Source organism: Rhinolophus hipposideros, assembly GCF_964194185.1.
Source record: "Rhinolophus hipposideros genome assembly, chromosome: 20".
NCBI lineage: Eukaryota > Metazoa > Chordata > Mammalia > Chiroptera > Rhinolophidae > Rhinolophus > Rhinolophus hipposideros.
In genome coordinates this window covers 6682736-6702803 of record NC_138066.1, presented here as the reverse complement: position 1 = coordinate 6702803, position 20068 = coordinate 6682736, and the positions used below count along the sequence as shown (strand labels likewise).

General features: G+C 35.5%; 1 protein-coding gene across 8 annotated transcripts in view; it reads left to right on the top strand.

Annotated features, from left to right (window-relative positions):
• MAP2K4 (mitogen-activated protein kinase kinase 4) overlaps positions 1-20068 on the top strand; it is a 113058-nt gene that overhangs the window by 76615 nt on the left and 16375 nt on the right. For all 8 annotated transcript variants that reach the window (XM_081028571.1, XM_081028570.1, XM_081028569.1 and 5 more), the window contains 4 exons: positions 2442-2561; positions 9774-9893; positions 12320-12371; positions 15296-15423. In XM_081028571.1, the coding sequence (XP_080884697.1) occupies positions 2442-2561; positions 9774-9893; positions 12320-12371; positions 15296-15423 (420 nt within the window). The remainder of the gene's footprint in view (positions 1-2441; positions 2562-9773; positions 9894-12319; positions 12372-15295; positions 15424-20068) is intronic.

Genomic DNA, 20068 nt, shown 5'->3' with positions numbered 1-20068 from the left:
CAGAGAGCATGAGGAGGTGTTGTCATCTGTTGACAAGTATCCAGGGGCAGAATCAATTTCATGTTAGGCCCTTCAGGAGCACCATGTTCTATTTTGTACTAGTGGAGGCATTAAACACTGATTTATAGATGAATAGATTTCCCTGCCATGCTGATGATCTCAAAGGTTAGAGCTGTGCCAGGAATTCTCTCTACATTCTAATTAATAATAATCCTGTCAGGGATGGAGTATTAGATAGTAATCAGATGTTGGGACGTCAGCTAGGCCTCCAGTTCATGTCATAACATGTATCCTTTCTGTAGCTACAGCAGTGTTTTTAGAAATTAAGAGTCAGGAATTGATAACTATTGAGATTTTGACTGTAATATGCTTTCCAATAGTTGAAAATATAAACATTTGTACAAATGTTAAATTTAGAAAGCCATATAACCAGTTTAGGGAAAGAAAAAATAAACTAGCAAAGAGGGCATCGTTTAAAATAGTGTTTTGTAAGTGTGCGTGCTTGTATATTTACACTTGCCAATATATCCATACAAGTAAAAATAGAACAAAAAATGTTTTTAAATCTTTTAATAGTGAGAATTCTTTAGTAGGTGGAAATCTTCCCCAATCAGAGGGTCATTTGCTTTTTCATCCCTGTTTGTCTCTAATTACCAAGTCCTTGTTTTTTGAATTTAGATATATGGAATTATTAAGTCTTAAAAAATAATTGTCTCCCAAATTAGTGTTTTCACAGCTACACTTTTAAAGTTATATTTTAAAAACAGGAATAAATGTAATAAAATTTTTACAAAAATTATCAATATCATGTTTTGAAGAAATACAAATTATGTCTCTGGGCTATTTTGACTTTTTAAAAATATCATTTTTGAGCAAACATGCTGATGTTGATTTAAAAGCAAGATTATTAATCCCTAAACTATGAAAATATAGAAATGAGATAGAGAAGGAAAATTTTCTTAAATTTAAAAGTTCTGGTCTCAATCTTGTTTTTATTTTTCATTGTTATTTTTTTTTCTTGTTTATCTGGGAAGTAATATTTAATGTAAATGTTATAAATAATTAGTGGACATAAGTTAAATGCCAGTTCATATATTTTGTTTGAAGTACTGTAGCTGTAGGCTATATATACATTTTAAGTAGCAAAATTAAATTTGTATTTGTAATATACGGAATTCCTCATTTAGTGTGGAAAATAAAAATGAGAGAACCTGCTTATCTTCCTTATCCAACTGCTTATTGTCGTGTGAAGTGTAGTACGTCTTTTGTAACTCTCTGTGCCTCTGGCTTCTCTTCTGTAAAATGGGCTCAAGAACATAATTGACTGCTTTCATCCCTTTCAAGAACATTGAGGACAGATACCTTGAAGTCTTTGGAAGACAAAATGCCATCTTTTGTATTTTTTGGTACTAACTTGCCTTGTAAGTATGTGCTGTGTATTGTATACAGTGGCACGGTGTGACTTTGCAAAACTTTTTTATGCAAACAGAGGTCGCCTGCATGCCTTGATGTTAAACTACGACTTCATGTGCATAACTTCATGATTAATGTTTTGCGGTTTCTGAACTTGACTCTGTCCTGTCTGTCTAGTGCAGTGGGAACTGTCCCTCTGACCGTCTCCATGTCTGTACAGTTCCTGGGCAGGAGGTGGGAGTACTAATCTTTTGTGGCAGTCTGTTAGGATTGTGCAGAGAAGTTGTACAGGTGGGTTAGGGATGTATTTCAGGTCTGCAGTGTGCAGAGGAGGCCTCATCAGCTTAGGAGTAGACAAACAGCCCTCTGATTTCCTCAGTTTTAGGTTTCCATCAACACGCTGCCCTGCATTCTGACACGTGCATAGGTTGGAGTCACCTAGAACTTTTTGTTTTTTACCATACAGAGTGTGGCGAAGGGGGAGAATTGCAGCCTAGGGTTTGGGAGACATGGGGTACAGTCTGTGTGCTCCTCCTATGCTAGTTCTCACTTTTACCTGTTCCGAATGCGTTCTATCGCTGATCAGTATGCCAGGGGGTGAAGAGGGCCGTTGAATTCTGAAATGGCGATGAGAAGTATATGTGAAGCTCCCTATGATTATTTACATGAAAACTGTTTCAAGTATAGCTCATTATGATTTTCTTTGTATTTGCATGTGGGCTTTCACCGCTCAAGAACTTCGTTGCATAACTTCCAATGTCAACAGTGAATGCTTATGGTTAAAAAGCTCGGTAGCCTTTAAAGAATTACGAAGTGCTGTTTTGTTAAAAATGAAAATTCCTAAGTGCTAATATGTTTTTCTGTGATAAAAATTGTTCTTGTAAAGTATAAGAAGGATGATAATTTTTATGTCTGGTTGGTACTTGTGAAGTTTGCTTCAAAATTTTCAGTCTTGTGTGGTAGCGGTTTGTCTCAGGTTTCGAAAGTTGTTTTCTGTTTTTATGACATCTTTTGTCATTCTTTTCCAGAGAATTCGGTCAACTGTGGATGAAAAAGAACAAAAACAACTTCTTATGGATTTGGATGTAGTAATGCGGAGTAGTGATTGCCCGTACATTGTTCAGTTTTATGGTGCACTCTTCAGAGAGGTAGGAATAAATTATTCGGGTTTTAGCTGAGGGATGAATATCTACTTGGAATAAATAAGAGGATGGCAGGATTAGATTTTGATCTTCAGTTAAATGCCATACATCAGTAGTCAATTAATTTCTCAATTTTAGTATATAGCCATGATAATCTTTACATTAATTTCTACCACTCATTGGTTAAGGGGTGACTCTAATACTTTTTTTTTAATGGTTGTCATTTGTGAATCCCATATTTCCTTCATTTATAAATGTTTTTTGTTCATTAAGTACCTGACAAATCAGCTGACTTCTGAATGTTAGCCTTTTTTGTTGTAGGTTTAGATCTGTCTCTTTTGGCCTTGAGCTCCTTCAGTGCACCCCATCCACTTTATTAAAACTTTTATTCATTTCTGTTATCAAATGTGTCTACATTTCATGTAAGAATTTATTCATACCCACCAACAATCTTCAATAAAGCCACCAGACATGGAAATTAACAAGTATAGTAGAATTTTATCTAGTTATGTTACCCAAATTTTTATACAGAAACTACAATTCTAATTCCTTGGTCTCATAGTCTTGTTTCTTCTTTTGGCCTTTGGTTATTCTCTATCCTGATGTGGGTATCACTTCTGTCTCCAACTGTAACCCACTTCCTCATTTCCAGTCATCCCACTACCTACTGCAGAGAAGTAAGCTAGGGCCAAGGAGTAAAGCTGGAGCTATAAATGAGTCAAATACTTTATGGTGTCCTGGACATTCATCATACACTTGTGATAGTTAAGTGACTAGGACTTGAACTGAACTCTTAAGCATTTTAAGTACTCTCAAAAAAATACCATTCTCATTTTGAAAAATGTTAGGATGAGCTGGTGGGGTTGTTATGAACTGGTAAGAGAAAACCCCTCCCACACCTCTCTCCATTTTGGGACTGGGTCACATAGTGTATGTAGCGTTGGGGTTTTTGTTGTAGTTGTTGAAACTTGAAATATGCTGTGTTGTAAGATAGCACTGAATGTAACACTGAACAGAAGAAATGTATGAAACGTTATTATTGGAGAAGACCTTAGAGGTTAGTCATTTAATTCTCCACTGAATCCTGGAATTTTTATTTATGTATTTATCTGTGTTCTTAATAGGTAGCTAGTAGCTAGAAGCTCTCTATTTCATGATAGAGTCCATTTAACCACTGTTAATTCTAGACTCATGTAGTTTCTGTTTACTTTTGTCCTTGTTATGACTTGAATATTCATTTTTGTGGCCAGATACATTGAATTTTGTTCACTTGCGTCACCATTTCACATCAGTATTGCATTGTATCCATATGTAGTCATGTGTTCAGGTACATAACTGTATCCTGGAGCTAAGTAATACATAATGTTATTCCTTTAGTAAGATCATGAATCTTGCTCAAGAGCCTTGCCATCTCTTTTCCCCCAAACCATGAATTTATTCTTCATAACCCTTAAATCCTCTGGCTACTTAACTCTTTAAATCCTATACAGAACAATAGTTCTGCAATTTAGGGATTGGACTAGATTTTCTCTCCTAATTCGATTCCACAGTCAGCTTTTCCAGTGCTGTATTCACTATCATTATAGATTCTCACTGGCTTCATCTTAACTCTGTTTAATCTCCATAGTGCTCGAATGTGCCAATTTATTTCTTACGTTTGTTGATTTAATCATTCATTTACGCAACATTTAAATATACAGCTCCGAGCTAGATAGCATGGAAGTCTGATTTTATGAAAAGAAGGCAAAGTAAGTTATACTTATGATTGAAAAGTTACTAGAAACAAAACAGAAGCTTGGAATAGTATCTGAATAGTATTCTTTTATATAAAATATAATCTGTTTTTTAAACACTATGACTTTTTTGAGTATAAGATGCAAGCTTAGGAATGATACAGTTAAGTTGTATACATCACAAAATGCCTAGACAGAATGAACTTGAACCTCCCCACCAAATCTTAGAATGGAAGAAATAACAGGAACTTTCTGAATAATAAAAAACAAAGTTTTAGAAGCAGAAAGTTTACCTTTAAAGAGTGCATAGTCAAAGTGTGTTCCCTAAAGTTCATAGGTTAAAAATATTAAAAGAAAAGAGTTTAAAGAACCATTTTTCTTTCAAGATTGATTAGTTAAAAAAAAAATGATTGTTTTTTTTCATGACATGACCTTTGGTTCCAATAATAGACACAGAATTCTGGGTTTATGATAGGAAAGAATGGAAGTGAATGTACACAGTCAGGACTTTTTACCTTAATCACCACTGTGAGTGAGACAAATGCTTTTAATTCCTGTCACCGAGAGAAACCCTGCAGAGTGTTTTATTTCACATAATTTATATGACCACAAGACATCAGGTTTTGGTCTGGTTCAATCAGTCATCAGTCAAGGGGCTCGTGAGATGTTATTTTCCTTCTTGCAGAAACTGTGTCGAGATTAATCTTGCTGATGAGTAATTTTGAGTTCTATAACTCTAATCAGAGTAGTGAATAAATATTATTTAATACTGAAGTTGGGAACTAATTTCTTACCATTGTCTCCAACCATGTGTACTTCTTTCTAGGATGGACCTAAATTCAAAACTCTCAAAGTACAACTTGGATTTGACCTAGATAAGTTACTTAGACACCTAAGTGCACAGGTTTCTAACTTCATCTTCAGACTTTGTAGACAGGAAAAAAAAAAGAGTTTGGTAGTATTGAAAAATAAAAGTAACTTAGACTATAGCTTATTTAAAGTCCTTTACCTACCATTTATCTTATCAATACTGAAACCTAGAGTCACTTAAAAATGTCTTTTAACATGTAAATTTTCATAATTTAATAGCAAGGAAGCCCTTATTTCAAATATCTTGAGGCTGGAGTAATTCTAGTGTAGGCAATACTATTCTGAGTAATTTGTGATTACGGATTATATAAAAGGCTGGCAATAGCTGCAGTAGTCATCTCCTCCTTTTCTGTCCCTCCGTCAACTCATGTTCTTCTTTCCCTTTCCTTCACCCTTGCAAGTTTTAAATACAGCTTTATGGAGGTAAAGTTGACACATAACCAACTGCACATATTTAAAGTATACAGTGTGATATGTTTGAACAAATGTGTACACCTGTAGAATGACCACCGTAATCAGGAGAAGGAACGTCTCTGTCACTCAGAAGCTCCCTCGTGCCCCGTGGGTAATACACACGTCCTCCCTGCTATTGCCATCCTCAGGCAGCCACCAACTGGCTGTCTGCCACTGTTTGCATTTTCCAGAAAGTAATGTACATAGATTCATACAGTGTATAACCCTTTTTAAAAATACTCTGTTACTCAGCATACTTATTTTGCAATTCATGTTGTGGCATGTATCAATACTGTGTTCATTGTGATAGCTGAGCAGTGTTAGTAGTATTCTATCACGTGGACATACCACAGTTTGTTTACCCATTCACTTGCTGATGGGCATTTGGGTTGTTTCCAGTTTCTACCTATTACAAATAAAGCCGCTATGAGCATTGCTGTACAAGTCTGAGTGGATACATGCTTTCATTTCCCTCTGGTACACACCTGGGAGTGGAGTGGCTGGATCATATGGTAGGTGTATGTTTAACTTTTCAAAAAATGGCCAAACTCATTCTCACAGTGCAGTTGACTCTTGAACAACACAGGGGTTAGGGGCACTGACCCCTGCGCAGGCGAAAATCTGCATATAACTTTTGACTCCCCCAAAACTTAATTACAGCTGTCCCTCATTATCTGCAGGGGATTGCTTCCAGGACCCCTGCCTATTCCCACATCCTCAGCTACATAAGTTTCTTATATAAAATGGCATAGGACAATGTCATATTTTTCTCCACAGTGGTTATACTAATTTATACGAGGTGTAATCAAAAGCTACGGTGAATGTTTAAATTAAAAAAATTTTTTTTATTGCAGTAAAAGACACATTGCCATTAATCCCCCTCAAAATACTCCTCTTGGCTCCGAACACACTTATCCCATGTTCTTGCCACTTTCTGAAGCAGTTCTGGAAGTCCTCTTTCGTGAGTATCATTAGTTGCGCTGTCTCGGCTGCCTCGAGGTTCTGAATCATTTTGACTTTGGAAGAGCCAGAAGTCTCACGGTGCCAGATCCAGTGAATAAGGTGGATGAGGACACACTGTAATGTTTTTATTTGACAGAAATTGTTGTACCAGAAATGATTTGTGACATGGAGCCTTTCCGTTGTGATCACAAAATACGGTGAATACTGCTGCCGAGTGCCATCCAACAGAAAGGCAGGGATCTTCAGTATGGGAAGCGGCACGTTGAACCTTAGTAACACTATGTGACAAGTTTCAATTTGTTCAGTACAATCAGTCAGGTGTGAGCTACGGTTGAGAGAAGGTGTGTTTTAAAGTGCCATAAATCATCCTCCATCATGACAACACTCTGTGTCACACAGCACTCTGGTATGTGGGGTTTCTGTCAAATAAAAACATTACAGTGTATCCTCATGCACCTTATTCACTGGATCTGGCACCGTGAGACTTCTGGCTCTTCCCCAAAGTCGAAATAACCATGAAAGGTAAACATTTTGAATCAATTCAGGACATAGAGGCAACCACGACAGTGCAATTAAAGACACTCATGAAAGAGGACTTCCAGAACGGCTTCAGAAAGTGCAAGAACAATGGGACAAGTGTGTTCAAAGCGAGGAGGAGTATTTTGAGGGGGATTAGTGGCAACGTGTCTTTTACTGTAATACATTTTTTTAAATTTAAACATTTACCATGTTGTTGGATCACATCTTGTATTCCTACCAGTAAGAATGAGAATTTTTGTATCAGAAATTGTATTTCAGGCGTCAGTAATGGAGACTGTTAGTGGCTTACTTAGTTTATGGTTTTCATTGTTAAGATTGCCTCATGGTCCAAGTTGGCTCATAGAGTTCAGCTACCATGTCCCCACAAAGTAAGAGAAGAGGAGAGAATTCAAAGGGCTATCCTGGAATCAACAACCAACTGACTGTGTTGACATCTCATTGGCTGCCCTTCTCTACATGGCAGACTGGGAAATGTAGTTTTAGTTGGGTACATTGTATATAACAAAGGTGTGTGTGTGTGTGTGTGTGTGTGTGTGTATTTTGAGTGCCATATGCATTTATTGTCACTGATCTCATTGGTATCATTTAGGATTATTAAATGTTTCATTTTGGCAATCAGGAGGGGTTGAAGTGGTATCTCACTTTTAAAATTACATTTCCCTAATTACTGGTGAGGTACAGAATTTTTTACTTGTGTGTCAGGTTTTCTTTTCTGTGAATTGCCTATTCATATACCTTTGCCATTATTCTGTTACGTTTTGTCTTTTCCTAATTAATTAAGTATATCCTTTATTATGCACGATACTAATCCTTTGTTTCTTTACACCCAAATAAATGCTTTTATGTTATTTTTGAACTTTTGGTATGGTGTGCTTTATCATACAGAAATATTCATTATAATGGAGTTAACAGATCTTATCGTTGGTGATTTATTTTTTTCATGTATGTTTTTGGGAAGAAATTCTTTTTTCCTACCCTGAAGTCAGAAAGAGCTTTTATAAAAAGTTTTAAACTTTTGCTTTTCAAAAAATGAATTTGGGAGTTTTTGTATTTCTCTACAATAAAAAAATGTAGTAAATCTATTGAGATGGTATCTTTAGATTAAAATAAATTCAAGTGTGTGTTTTGGGCGAAGGTTGTTACTCAGTCTTTTCTGAGAGTCATTCGGCAAGAGCACTCAAAAGAAAAAGAGACATGGAGAAGAAAGATTTGAAGAAATATACATAAGTAAAAGTTCACTGTGTCACATGTACTTTACAAACAAGTGTCCCCTGAAGCCACAAAGTCCATGAATCCTCTAGCAGGTGGTCCTTTTGTAAGAGTCTATTGCTCATCTCTGTACTCACCACCACATGTGCTTTCTCTGCTTAGAGGTTAACACCCTTGCACTGTGGGTGTTGATAGGAGAAAGGAGCTAAGTAAACTGAATTCTCTTCATGGCTGGATCACTAAGTAGTAGTGTTGTTCTGGGCAAGGCCCTGTACTGTTAGGGGCATTGATGTCTCGCATAATCAATCCAGGTCAGACGTGAGATTAGGGGTGGAGGTTAGGGGTGGAAAATCTCTGAGGATACAGCTGGACCCATAAGTTTAGTAACAGCATACAACATTGTTGAAGATAGTTCTTATCATCATCCTGATAGCTGTTTACACTTTCACAAGTGTGAAAGTGTAGTCCTTGTTGATACGTGCAAATACTTTTACAGTGTTAGAATCCTTATATCGCTTATGGTCTGTGTTTTCTCATGGATACCTCCCATGAACTGTATAGTTTTCAAAATAATTTAATTTTACATAATCCCTTAATAACGTACCATTTCTGCTTATTAGATAGTTCAGGGGTTACTAGTTTTGTTTCATTTTTGCTTTTTTTGTAATTTATGTTTAAGTTAAATTCCCAGTCATGAGTCTATCAAAGGGTGTAAACACTTATTTCATCATCAGATTGCCTTCAGACTGGCTTAAATCACTTTATAATACTGCCAACAATTTTTTTAATAATACAGCATTCATTATAGCCAGCATTCATTCATTGAAGGGATGTTTATTGAGCCTCTGTCATGTTCTAAGGGCGATATAGATGAAAAACATAATAAATAAATTATATTTTATATAAGATAATAAGGGTCATACAGAATACAGCAGGGTTAGAGGATGCTAAAAGGGGGACAACTTACATTTTAAATCAGGCATTTTAAATGTTAGCAACTGAGAAGGGGGCATTTGAACAAAGTTGAGGCGTTGGATTTGCTTTATGTAATTTTTCCTTTTTCTTTTTTTACTAATTTAAGTTTTTATAGTATTTCAAGATTACTGTAATCTATTGTCTTTCTTAGTGAGAATGAATAGGTTCCCATGTATGTTCCATTTTTTCTATTTAATTATGGCAAAAATTGAAATTTTAATAAAAGCACAAAAGTTTTCCATGTAAGACTGTCCTGTCCTTATAATTAACAGTTGGGAAAATTGGGCAAATAAGTTTGTGTTTAAAATGAGGAGAATATTCTGCCCAGAGCCTTAATAAGGAACTAAAAATTATCACTAGCACAAGATCAAAACAACAAAAAGAAGGTTGTTTTTTCTCTAATTGTATTTCTATTTTAGGTAAAGATGGTACTTAATAAGATGTGTAAAAATAACAGGTATCTGTTGTTTTATAGGGTGACTGTTGGATCTGTATGGAACTCATGTCTACCTCGTTTGATAAGTTTTACAAATATGTATATAGTGTATTAGATGATGTTATTCCAGAAGAAATTTTAGGCAAAATCACTTTAGCAGTAAGTACCTGGTTTTCATACTGTTCATTCTGTATATGCTTAGCTTACATAAAGATGATGCTGGAGTTTTGAATGCACGTATCTGAATGTCCTTCCCAGAATGCTACTAACTTTCCTGGAAAGTCATTGTAATAGGAGAAGAGACAAAAATCACTTCTGTGTGGTAATTAACACAAGTCATAAAACAATTTTCAAAATATGGCCTACATCAATACTACAATACTCTTTTCAGTAAAATCACAGTGAACCATAATAGATTGTGTTGTAAATAAGACTAGGAAAGGCAATTTTCTGTTCTCTCTTCCCCTGTTGCTTTAACTATTTTTAAATATGTTGTCACATTTATCCCTAAATTAATCAGAATCACAGCAGTCTCCTGGAAGTCCTTTAGTTAAAACTCTTAGACAAGTATTATTTCCTGTGATTTAAGATTTGGGCTACCTAGTCTAAACTATGTAAATTTTTGACTAGCAATTTTGGTAACCTGCATTACTACCAGTTTGGTCAATTCACTTTTATCAGAGTACTGAAAAGAAAAGAGGTACTTTTTTGCATATACGTTTACAGTTTTAAAAGTGAATTCATGATCATTTTCTTTCTTGTTCATCTTTTATAATAGTTGACAAAGATTGTTCACAATTTTTTTTCCAAAAAAAATTCTTTTTGATAGAGTAAAATTGGTAAGATTCTTAGAAACCTGGGAATCTGAGCTAATTACACGACCTGGCTTAGTAGATGTGTAAACCAACTTTTATAGGAAGTTGTAAGATAGATATTCTGGTTGCATGTAATTTCCTATCTCTTCCTTCCCTGCATCGTCTACCTCCAATATAGTTTACTTGTTAATTACCATTTTATCGTGTTTAATTACTAAGGATTAAAGACAATAAATGTTAAAATATATAGACAGTTTCTGAATTGTATTTTAATTTAAGAGATGTGTGTATGTGTATTAATGACATTAAAAAAATCAGATTAAACTCTAGTCATTATAATCTTAAGATTCATAGGTCTCAGGTTAATGTTTTAAATTATTTAGCTGAATTAATGCTTAAATTTTAATGTTTTATGAGCTAAATGTTAAGTTATATACCCTTTTATATAATTTTATAAAAAGCAGCTGTGTTATACTTGAAACTTGTTCATTATTCAGACAGGTATATGAAATTTTATATTGATCAATTTAGTCATCTCTCTCCAGTATACCAAATGCAGTATTATCTTGGACCTTATTAGTGTTCATAATAATTATAATGGAACAATAGTAACATAATGATACTAGCTAGTGGTTATTGAATGTTTCTTTGTGTCAGGACAAGATCTTAAGGCATTCAACCTCATAGCAACTCTCTATGGTAAATAGTGTAAGCATCTTTTTACAGATGACAAATCCGAAACATGGAGAGGTTAAGTAATTAATTTGCTTTGAAGTTTGTAAATTGTAAGTGGTAAATGCTTTAAGCACAGTCAGCCTGACCCCAGAATCCTGTTCTCAACCACTATGTGACAGCGTGATCATGAAGTTGGAAAACATAGGTAAAATTATTTTATCGTATATTGCAATATGTGTAATATAGATACAGTAATAAATCATGTATTATGTATTTGCCTGTGTCTAGGCACATAGATCACCCTTTATATTAAACACAACATTTAAAATTTTGTGTGTTAAATCTCTTCTTGCTAATTAATAACCCAATGAATGCTCGAGCCTAACTATTTGGAACATTACAAGTTTGCACTTCTGCATTCCTGATACTCAGAAGCTTGAGGACAGCAGAAATTTGACTGTAGCATATGCTTGGCCTGTAGCAAGAGGTTGGCCTCTTCTGTAGTTCTCTTTTAGTTTGAGGTTGTGGACATTTTAATTCAAGTCATTCCTTGACAAAGTCTCTGATTTTCTGATCATGAGCAGAGATCAAAACAATAGGATAAATTCTGGATAAACTGCCATAGTGGCTGAGCAGAAATACTCTGGCTCTGCAAAAATTACATTGAAACCTCAGCACTCCATGAGGATGAATGATTTTGAGAAACTGAGAATTTGGAGAAACTTACTAAATTAGAGTTGATAATAGAACTAGCCTGTTGGACTTTCTTGCACTACATTTTTCTATTCTTAAAAAGTTTGACAGTATAAGAAACATTATACAACTCTTTAATGACTTATTTTAAAAAGTTTTTAAGTTACCAGGGATTTTTTTTTTGGTCTCAGAAAACAGCGTATAAAGGCAACTAAGTTTTCAGATTTAAGATGATAATTCAGCATCTTCAGTTAACATGAAAAAAATGGACAGAATATTGAAACATTAAGCTTAAAAGAATGCAAATGTTTAGTTTATGTGGGCTGTTACTTATGATAAACTATTGTGCTGTTTGATAAAAGAAAATTGTTTATTTATCCCATCTCTGCCTTTTCTCCCTAGACTGTGAAAGCACTAAACCACTTAAAAGAAAACTTGAAAATCATTCACAGAGGTGGGTATAGGATTGTGTTCAATAGAACAATTTTTCCTTAATAGGAAAAAAATATTGAAAATTACAGTGTCACTTTTTAGCAAAACATACTATATGTACCCTAAAACTTTATTATTAATTTAGGGTATTTTCCTCCCTTTTGGGGTTCTAAAATTTCATTCTAATTTATTAGTATATTGTACTTAGAAATTAAAAGAGATTTTGCTGTAAGTTCTTATTCCTCTTAGTTGAAAAACAGTTATTCATTTGTCTGACAATCAGTGTTTCTCTGTATATGTGAATAAAGCATGAAGGTGGTTCTGTGGAGATTCAAAGTCGAATCAGAAGAGTAGTACCCTTGAGCATTTTAAAGGCACGCTACTGTTCCTAGCAAATGTTTCTTCTTCACTTTAGAGGACATTTTTGCAAATTGGGAGAGATTCTTTAACTAGTATTGTACATTGAAATTCCTCTAAAACATTTGTATTTGTGAGAACAGCGATCTCGGCCTTAATTAGACACAGGTCCAAATGTTTTAAATATTTGATGTAGATCTATTGGAAGACAGTGGGAATCCTGAATTTAGTTCAGCAAATAGATTAAGTAGTGGCTCTGTTTATTACTATGACAGACTCAGTATTGAGGTGGTGCTTTTGAAGAGGCACACAATGCTCAGTAAATGTGAAAAGGACAGAAGGTCAAGGTCATATCCAGAGAGGCGAAAAACTTTGAGTTCTAAGAAACATAGTTTCTAGTGATTAAAGAAATTGGTAATTGGCATATTTATTAAAGTAATTGTAGTTTGGGGTTAACCCTGCCTAGACCATTGAAATTAGTTAACCGTGACCATCAGAATATTTCATTTACTTTTGCTTGGCTTAATGCCTGTTTAAAATAATATTAGACAGGCCTTTTATTTTCTCCTTTGGTCTAAAATCATGTAGGGTTAGGTTCCTAAACAAAATTATTCTTCTCATAGTTCATCTTGATCTTTGGGGCTTTCCCTCCTTTTTTGGCTGTGTTTTGCAATTACGCGAGTATCGCCTTTATCTTAGGGCTATTTGGTTACCTTAGAAATACTCACCGATTACAGTCAAGCACTAAGACAGTGCCTGAGAAGGAGTAGAATAAGAGGGAAAAGCTTCAAAAATAACTTAGGTTTTCCGACTACTAAATAAATTGATGAGTTTATAACAGTCTTTTTATCAATTAGGATCAGTTAGCTTTTTGCTGATTATAGTGCTTTTGATGACAAGTAACAGGAAATCCTAATAACTGACTTAAACCACAAGGAAATTCGTTATCTGTTGTAGTCAATCCAAAGATAAGGTGGCTGCAAGCACAGTATGATTAGGGTTCAAGCTCCCTTCTTTAGGCTGTGCCGTCCCTATTACAGCGCCATCCTCAGTGTAGTAACAACTAAAGCAGGTGCCCAGTTTCACATCTAGACATGACAACCACTCGAAGAAGCTCCCTTTTCCCATGTGGCTGTCTTAGGAGCAGGGAGATCTTCCTTATATGCCTGTTTTCTCTTGGCATTCATCAGAATTGCCTCATACTCATGTGCACTAGTCCCTGGCCCGGAGCCCGAGACTACCTTGATAAGCTTAGACCAGTCAGGACCCGGGTTTTGGAGGTGTGGGGTAGAGCTACACAGAGGAGGGTGGGTACCTCAATAAAATGCCGGTTCCATCAGGAAGGACGGTATGGTTAGGAATGGATGTATGATAGGAAATCAGCCATGTCAGGATGCTAAGAGATCTTTCCCGGGTTTTTTTGTAGGTCACTTTTTGAGTTATAGACAGATATTTTTGTACCCTGTATTTATTTTTAATCTTTACTTTTTGTTCATTGAGACATGATAGTAACAACAGAGTGGATAGAAGGGTTAAGATAGGGATAGAGAATTAGTGAGCAAAGGGGGAGAAGTGGCCAGACTAATTAGCATACACTGAGTTGATTGTCAGTGAGGAAGAGGTGATAAACCAGAGGGCAATTTGGCAAGACTATGTAAAACCTGTAGATCCAAATGAATGGATTTGCCTTTCTCAAATTTGCAGGAAAGCACAAACACTCTGGGAGTGGTAAACATGAATCTGGTTCCTCAAGCACGACTCTTAAGAAAAGGTTAGGGGGGAGAAACTTGATGAAGCCACTTGATGAAGAAAAGAATCGTACACTTGAAACCTATGTAGTTTTGTTGGCCATTGTTACCCCAATAAATTTTAACTAAAAAAAAAGATAAGACCAATCTCTCAAGTAGAAATAATTATTAAGTGGATGCACTTATTGTGTATAAATAATGTTCACGCACTGTATTAGGTATTTTTATTTCCACAACCCCATGAATTATGAACTATTGTTTTCATTTTGTGGATAAGGAAATTGTGGTTACTACCTAAAAGTTCACAGGTCACATTGTGAATTTCACATTGTGAATTTCAGACCCAGATTTTTAACCTTTGCTTCTCTGATCCCAAAGCCTGTGGTCTTTTAGATGTACAGGATTGGATACTTTCCTAAATTAGATAAAGTTCTCCTTTAACTAAATTGTGGGTTTCTAATTTGTATGCTTTGTATTTAGTTGTATAGCTTTTGACACATAGAGTAGCTTAGTATGCTCTTACAGATCAGATTCATTCTTCATATTTTGACTGTTAAGTGTCGAATTTGAAACAAGTAAAGGAATCTATAAACCTCTTGATAAAAACAAGGACAACATCATAGAATGCCTAAATATATTGTATGGCATTCTTCGATCTTGAATTTTTAGGCGTTGGCATTCAGAAAACTGTTTTTTCGTATTTCTCATCTTATATATGTGAATTTTAAGGACTTGATCACTTATGTTGTCTAAGGTTTTTCAATATTTTTACTTAAAGTACCTTATGATATAGGTCATTTGATTGATTACCTGTACACTGAATGATATCTATCTCTTGCAGATATCAAACCTTCCAATATCCTTCTGGACAGAAGTGGAAATATTAAACTCTGTGATTTTGGCATCAGTGGACAGCTTGTGGACTCCATCGCCAAGACAAGAGATGCTGGGTGTAGGCCATACATGGCAGTAAGTGCAAAGGCCAGCCTTCTCGCTTGATAGTCCTAGCACAGAGAGCCTATGCCCTGTGGTACTGTACTTCTGAGGACTGCCATTGGTCATACAGTTTCATCATACTGCACTATTTTCCTCTTCCGAAAGACCAAACTCAGGTTCTAGCTTCTCCATGAAAATGCAAAATGATCCCAGTCAAATCCTGTTTCATGGTCTCACTCTGTTCCTCTTATTTGGTACTTAGCATTTGTGGTCTTCTCTGATTACTATTTTTTCATTACATTCAGCTATTAATCAACCAGATGGTTAGTTCTCAGAAGGCCTCTTTGTGTTTCTAGAACCCTGTATGCTGTATTGAGTAGCAGATAACATTGTAGTAGATACATTGTTAATGTGTCTTAGGTTGTTCCTAAGTGATGCTCTTTCCAGTTAGAGAAGAATGGGAAGACTTGAGCTCCTAGTAAAACTCAGTATATCTTATAGAACCTGAAGCTATGTTTTGAATATTGCTGTTCCCTTCTTTAGAGGTGGATGAAGCACTCTGGCAAATGCCAGAGTTGTTGCCTTAGTATTTCCCTGGAGCCTCTTTTCCCTTCTAGGAGACAGACCTATACTCTCCTTGTGTACATATCATACTCATCTTAGCCCAGTGCGTTTGCATATACTGTTCCTACAGCCTGGATTTTGACCTACATTTGACTGGAAACTTAGTGTCTATATTTCAATCATTTTCCCTAGGTATTGATCTCTTCTTTAATGTGGCCATGGTTCTTTGGGGACCAGAAGGCTCCTCTAGTTTCTGTTTCAGTCTTCAAAAACTCGTTTAAACTAAAGATTAGCTTAGAATTGAATAACATTTTTTCTCCTTTTATCTGTTAGTTTCTTTCTTGATTTATATATTTGCAAACCCACTGCTATAAGTAATAGAAAAGGAAGAAAAATCATAGGCTACATATTATAGCTTTTTTATCTTGTTTATGGATGGGCAGGCTTAGTGCTACCCCCAAATTCACACTTATTTGAAAAACTTGATTATATGTTATCTTCAGCATTATTTGAAAGTAAATTTTACATCAACAATTCTTTCTCTTTTCATTTATCTCTGAGTCTATAAATAGTGTAAGGCACAGCTTTACATGTATTTTTTGTACACATTCTGTTACCTATACTCAGGTCATTATATTTAAACATTTTCTGTTATTTACAGTATTTTAGAATTGTTAAAATTTTTAATATCCCATTATTGTTTTGCTGTATCTTTTCATGTCATCTTTTCTACAAATGAATGAAAATATCAGAGTTTTGTGTGTGTGTGTGTGTGTGTTCAAAAGCAAGAAAAAAATTAAATATGAAGCATTTGGGAATTTGTGTAATTTACGTATTTAGTAATGATGCCCTGAGAATTAAGTGTAAACTGTTATCTAAACTTTTAGGGCTTGTCTCATTATTAAAGTTGACTAAGTGTTTTTTCTGTGTAACAGTGGCTAAGACTTACATTTGATTTATGTTGGATTTAAAAAATGCAGTTGTAACCCTGATAGAATTGAATTGAAGTAACTGAAGAAAGACGTGCACTGTTGGTTTTTGTGTAGAAGTAAGTAAGGTTCACAGGCCCAGGAGGTTTTTCTTTTCCTGCTGACCTCCTTCAGCTTTGGAGTGAGCAGGCCGATGATAAACTCTCTGCTTCTTATCTTTACTGGACTACATGAAATGCTTCTGCCCATTCTAGTTTTCTGTATAGATGGACAATCATTTACTAATCAGCATTCATTTTACAAGCCTCTAAGTGACTTGACTTTTCTTTGACACATCTTGACGGAAGATATCAGCGGTGTAACTTGTCTTTTTATTTAAGACTTACCATTTGTCTTTAGTCTATAGGAATTGTGATTTCTTTAAATTATTTAACATAAAAAGTGTACAAAGTGTACAGTTTAAATGTTAGTTTTTCCATAAACCAGTTGTTAACACTTTGCCACCTCCCCGTCTCCCTACACAAACACACACACACACACACACACACACACACACACACACACACACTCTTAGGTATATGTATACATATATACATACGTGTGTTTTCTGGAATATTGAAAGAAAGTCACAGATACGACGACTTGTAATCTAAACACTTTAGTGCATATCTCCCAAGTAAAAGAGCATCCTTCTACATAACCACGATATCGATACGATACCTAAAACATAAACCTAAAAGAAATTAACAAGAATTTCATAGTATCACCTAATACTCAGTTTATACTCAAATTTCCCAGCTATCCAAAAGAAATGTATTTTATGGCTGTCAGTTGAAGGTCACAACAGGATCATACATTGCTTTCAGTTATTACATTTTGTATTTTAATCTAAACTGGTCTAGACCGTTTTTTTCCTCTCACGACTGACTTTTTTTGGGAATATTGTTCAACTGTCTCACGTTCTGGATTTGCCTGATTGTTTCCTCGTGATTAGTTTCAGACCATATATTTTTCTGGCATGGATTCTTCATAGATGATGGGTAATTTACAAGTATCACATTGCGAAGCACATAATATTAGGTTATTTCCCTAATTGTAATGCTTATTGACATGCTTTTTTTCTTTTAAGCAGTTGAAACATTTACAAAACAGGAACTCATTTCCTCATTTTGTTTTCTGTTTCCCTCCCCCAAATGAGTAACTGACAATTTTCATTTTTGAAGGATTCCTTCATCCTGTGTCCTTTAACCTGTCCCTCTGCTACCCTCCAACTTGAAGAGACTTTTAAAAAGTCACTTCAGTTTCCCAGTCTTTTAGAAGCTTTTCCTCTTGTACCTCTTTGTCGCGTCCAGCACAACAGGAGCAGTGGGAAGCGAGAAGGGTGGCACAAGGTTAAGAAAGACAGTAGACGAGAGTAGAGTGAAGCGGGGCCAAGGGACTCAAGTCTCAAGGACTGAGCCCCGAATCGGTCCAACACATGGCTTTTATTAGTTAGGTGTGGAAATAAAAGAAATAAAGCTGGAAGTAAAAGAAGTAAAGCTTGTCGATCTCAGGATCTGTGAATCCCATACATTATAATAGGAAACTGATTTAAGCCAATCGCCCTTGCCTGCAGGCAGTGGAACCCTAAGTCTCAGGATAAGTACTTCCCCAAGGGATAAAGCCTTTATGCACATGAATAGATGGAGAGCACATCATTGAGTCACTTCCCCTGCAGGTTTGTGGGAAGGAATGCAGCCACAGAGGCAGAGGCTGTCCTTAGCCGGGGGAAGGTGGGGGGCTGTGCCCGCCTCTATCGACCCCACGAGTTCCCCAGATGGTACCCACGCGGCTGTATCTGGCTTGGGTTGTCCCCCCCCATCCACCCCCGCCCCCGTGGGGAATCTTACTCGTCATTGACTAACCAGCCATCTTTTGGGGCCAGACGGAGACATAAGGTGCCAGCACAAAGGTGAAGCAAAGTCCCTGAAAGGATCCGTCTCACAGACTCTCCTTTCTTTGGGGGCAGGTATGAGGGGACAGCCGGGTAGGCTGCTGCGTGGCAACACCTTTTCTTCTTATAGAAGCCCATCTGTATTAGTTTGTAAGATAGTCTTAATTGGTTATAGAAATAACTCATTTCATAGCAGTACTTTCTGAAGTATGTCAGTTTATTTATCTTGGACATTTCTAAAACCCCAACATAATCTTCTCTTAAAATATATACAGCCTAGTAGGCATGTATCAAGTTATAGCTCATCAACATTAGGGAATTGTTGATGTGTTCAACCAATTTGTAAATAACTGACTCATTCACTTATATTCTGTTTCTCTGTCCCTTTGGTTTCAAAATTACTTTACTTTTCAAGATGTAATTTTCATTTTCCACTCGTATACAAGACTTTTTCCCCTTTGTCTGATGAACATTCAGATTTTCATAATGTCTCGTAAAGAGATTATTTAGCAGTCCCTCTTAAGACTTATTTTCATTGAGAGGCTTTTTATTACTGATTCAGTCTCTGCTTGAGATTGATCTGTTCAGATTTTATAATTCTTCTCAGCCAGTTTGGGTAATTTGTATGCTTCTAGGAATTTTTCCATTCCATCTAGGTTATCTAATGTTGCTTTACAATTGTTCATAGCATAGTATTCTCTTATAATTCTTTTTACTTATGTAAAGTAGGTGGTAATGTCCTCACTTGGATTTCTGATTGTAATTATTTTCACCTTTTCTTTTTCTTTCTTAGTCTAGATAAAGGTTTGTCAATACTGTTGATCTTTTCCAAGAACAAACTTACGGTTTCTTTGATTCTCTGTTGTATTTCTTTTCTTCTTCTTTTTTCTTTAGTTTTATAATTTCTGTTTCCTTGATCTCTGCTTTAATCTTTATTATTTCCTTCCTTCTGCTATCTTGGAGTTTAGCTCTTCTTTTTCTAGTTATTGAAGGTATAAAGTTATGTTATTTGAGATCTTCATTTTAATACAGTGCTTAAGGTTATAAATTTCCCTCTGATCACTGCTTTGCATCCGGTAAGTTTTGGTATTCAGTGTTTTAATTTTCATTCATCTTGAAGTATTTTCTAATTTTTCAGTGTTTTCTTTATTGACCCTTGGTTGTTTAGCTGTGTTATATAATTTCCATATATTGGTGAATTTTCCAGTTTTCCTTTTGTTATTTATTTCTAGCTTCATTCCTTTGTGTTCGG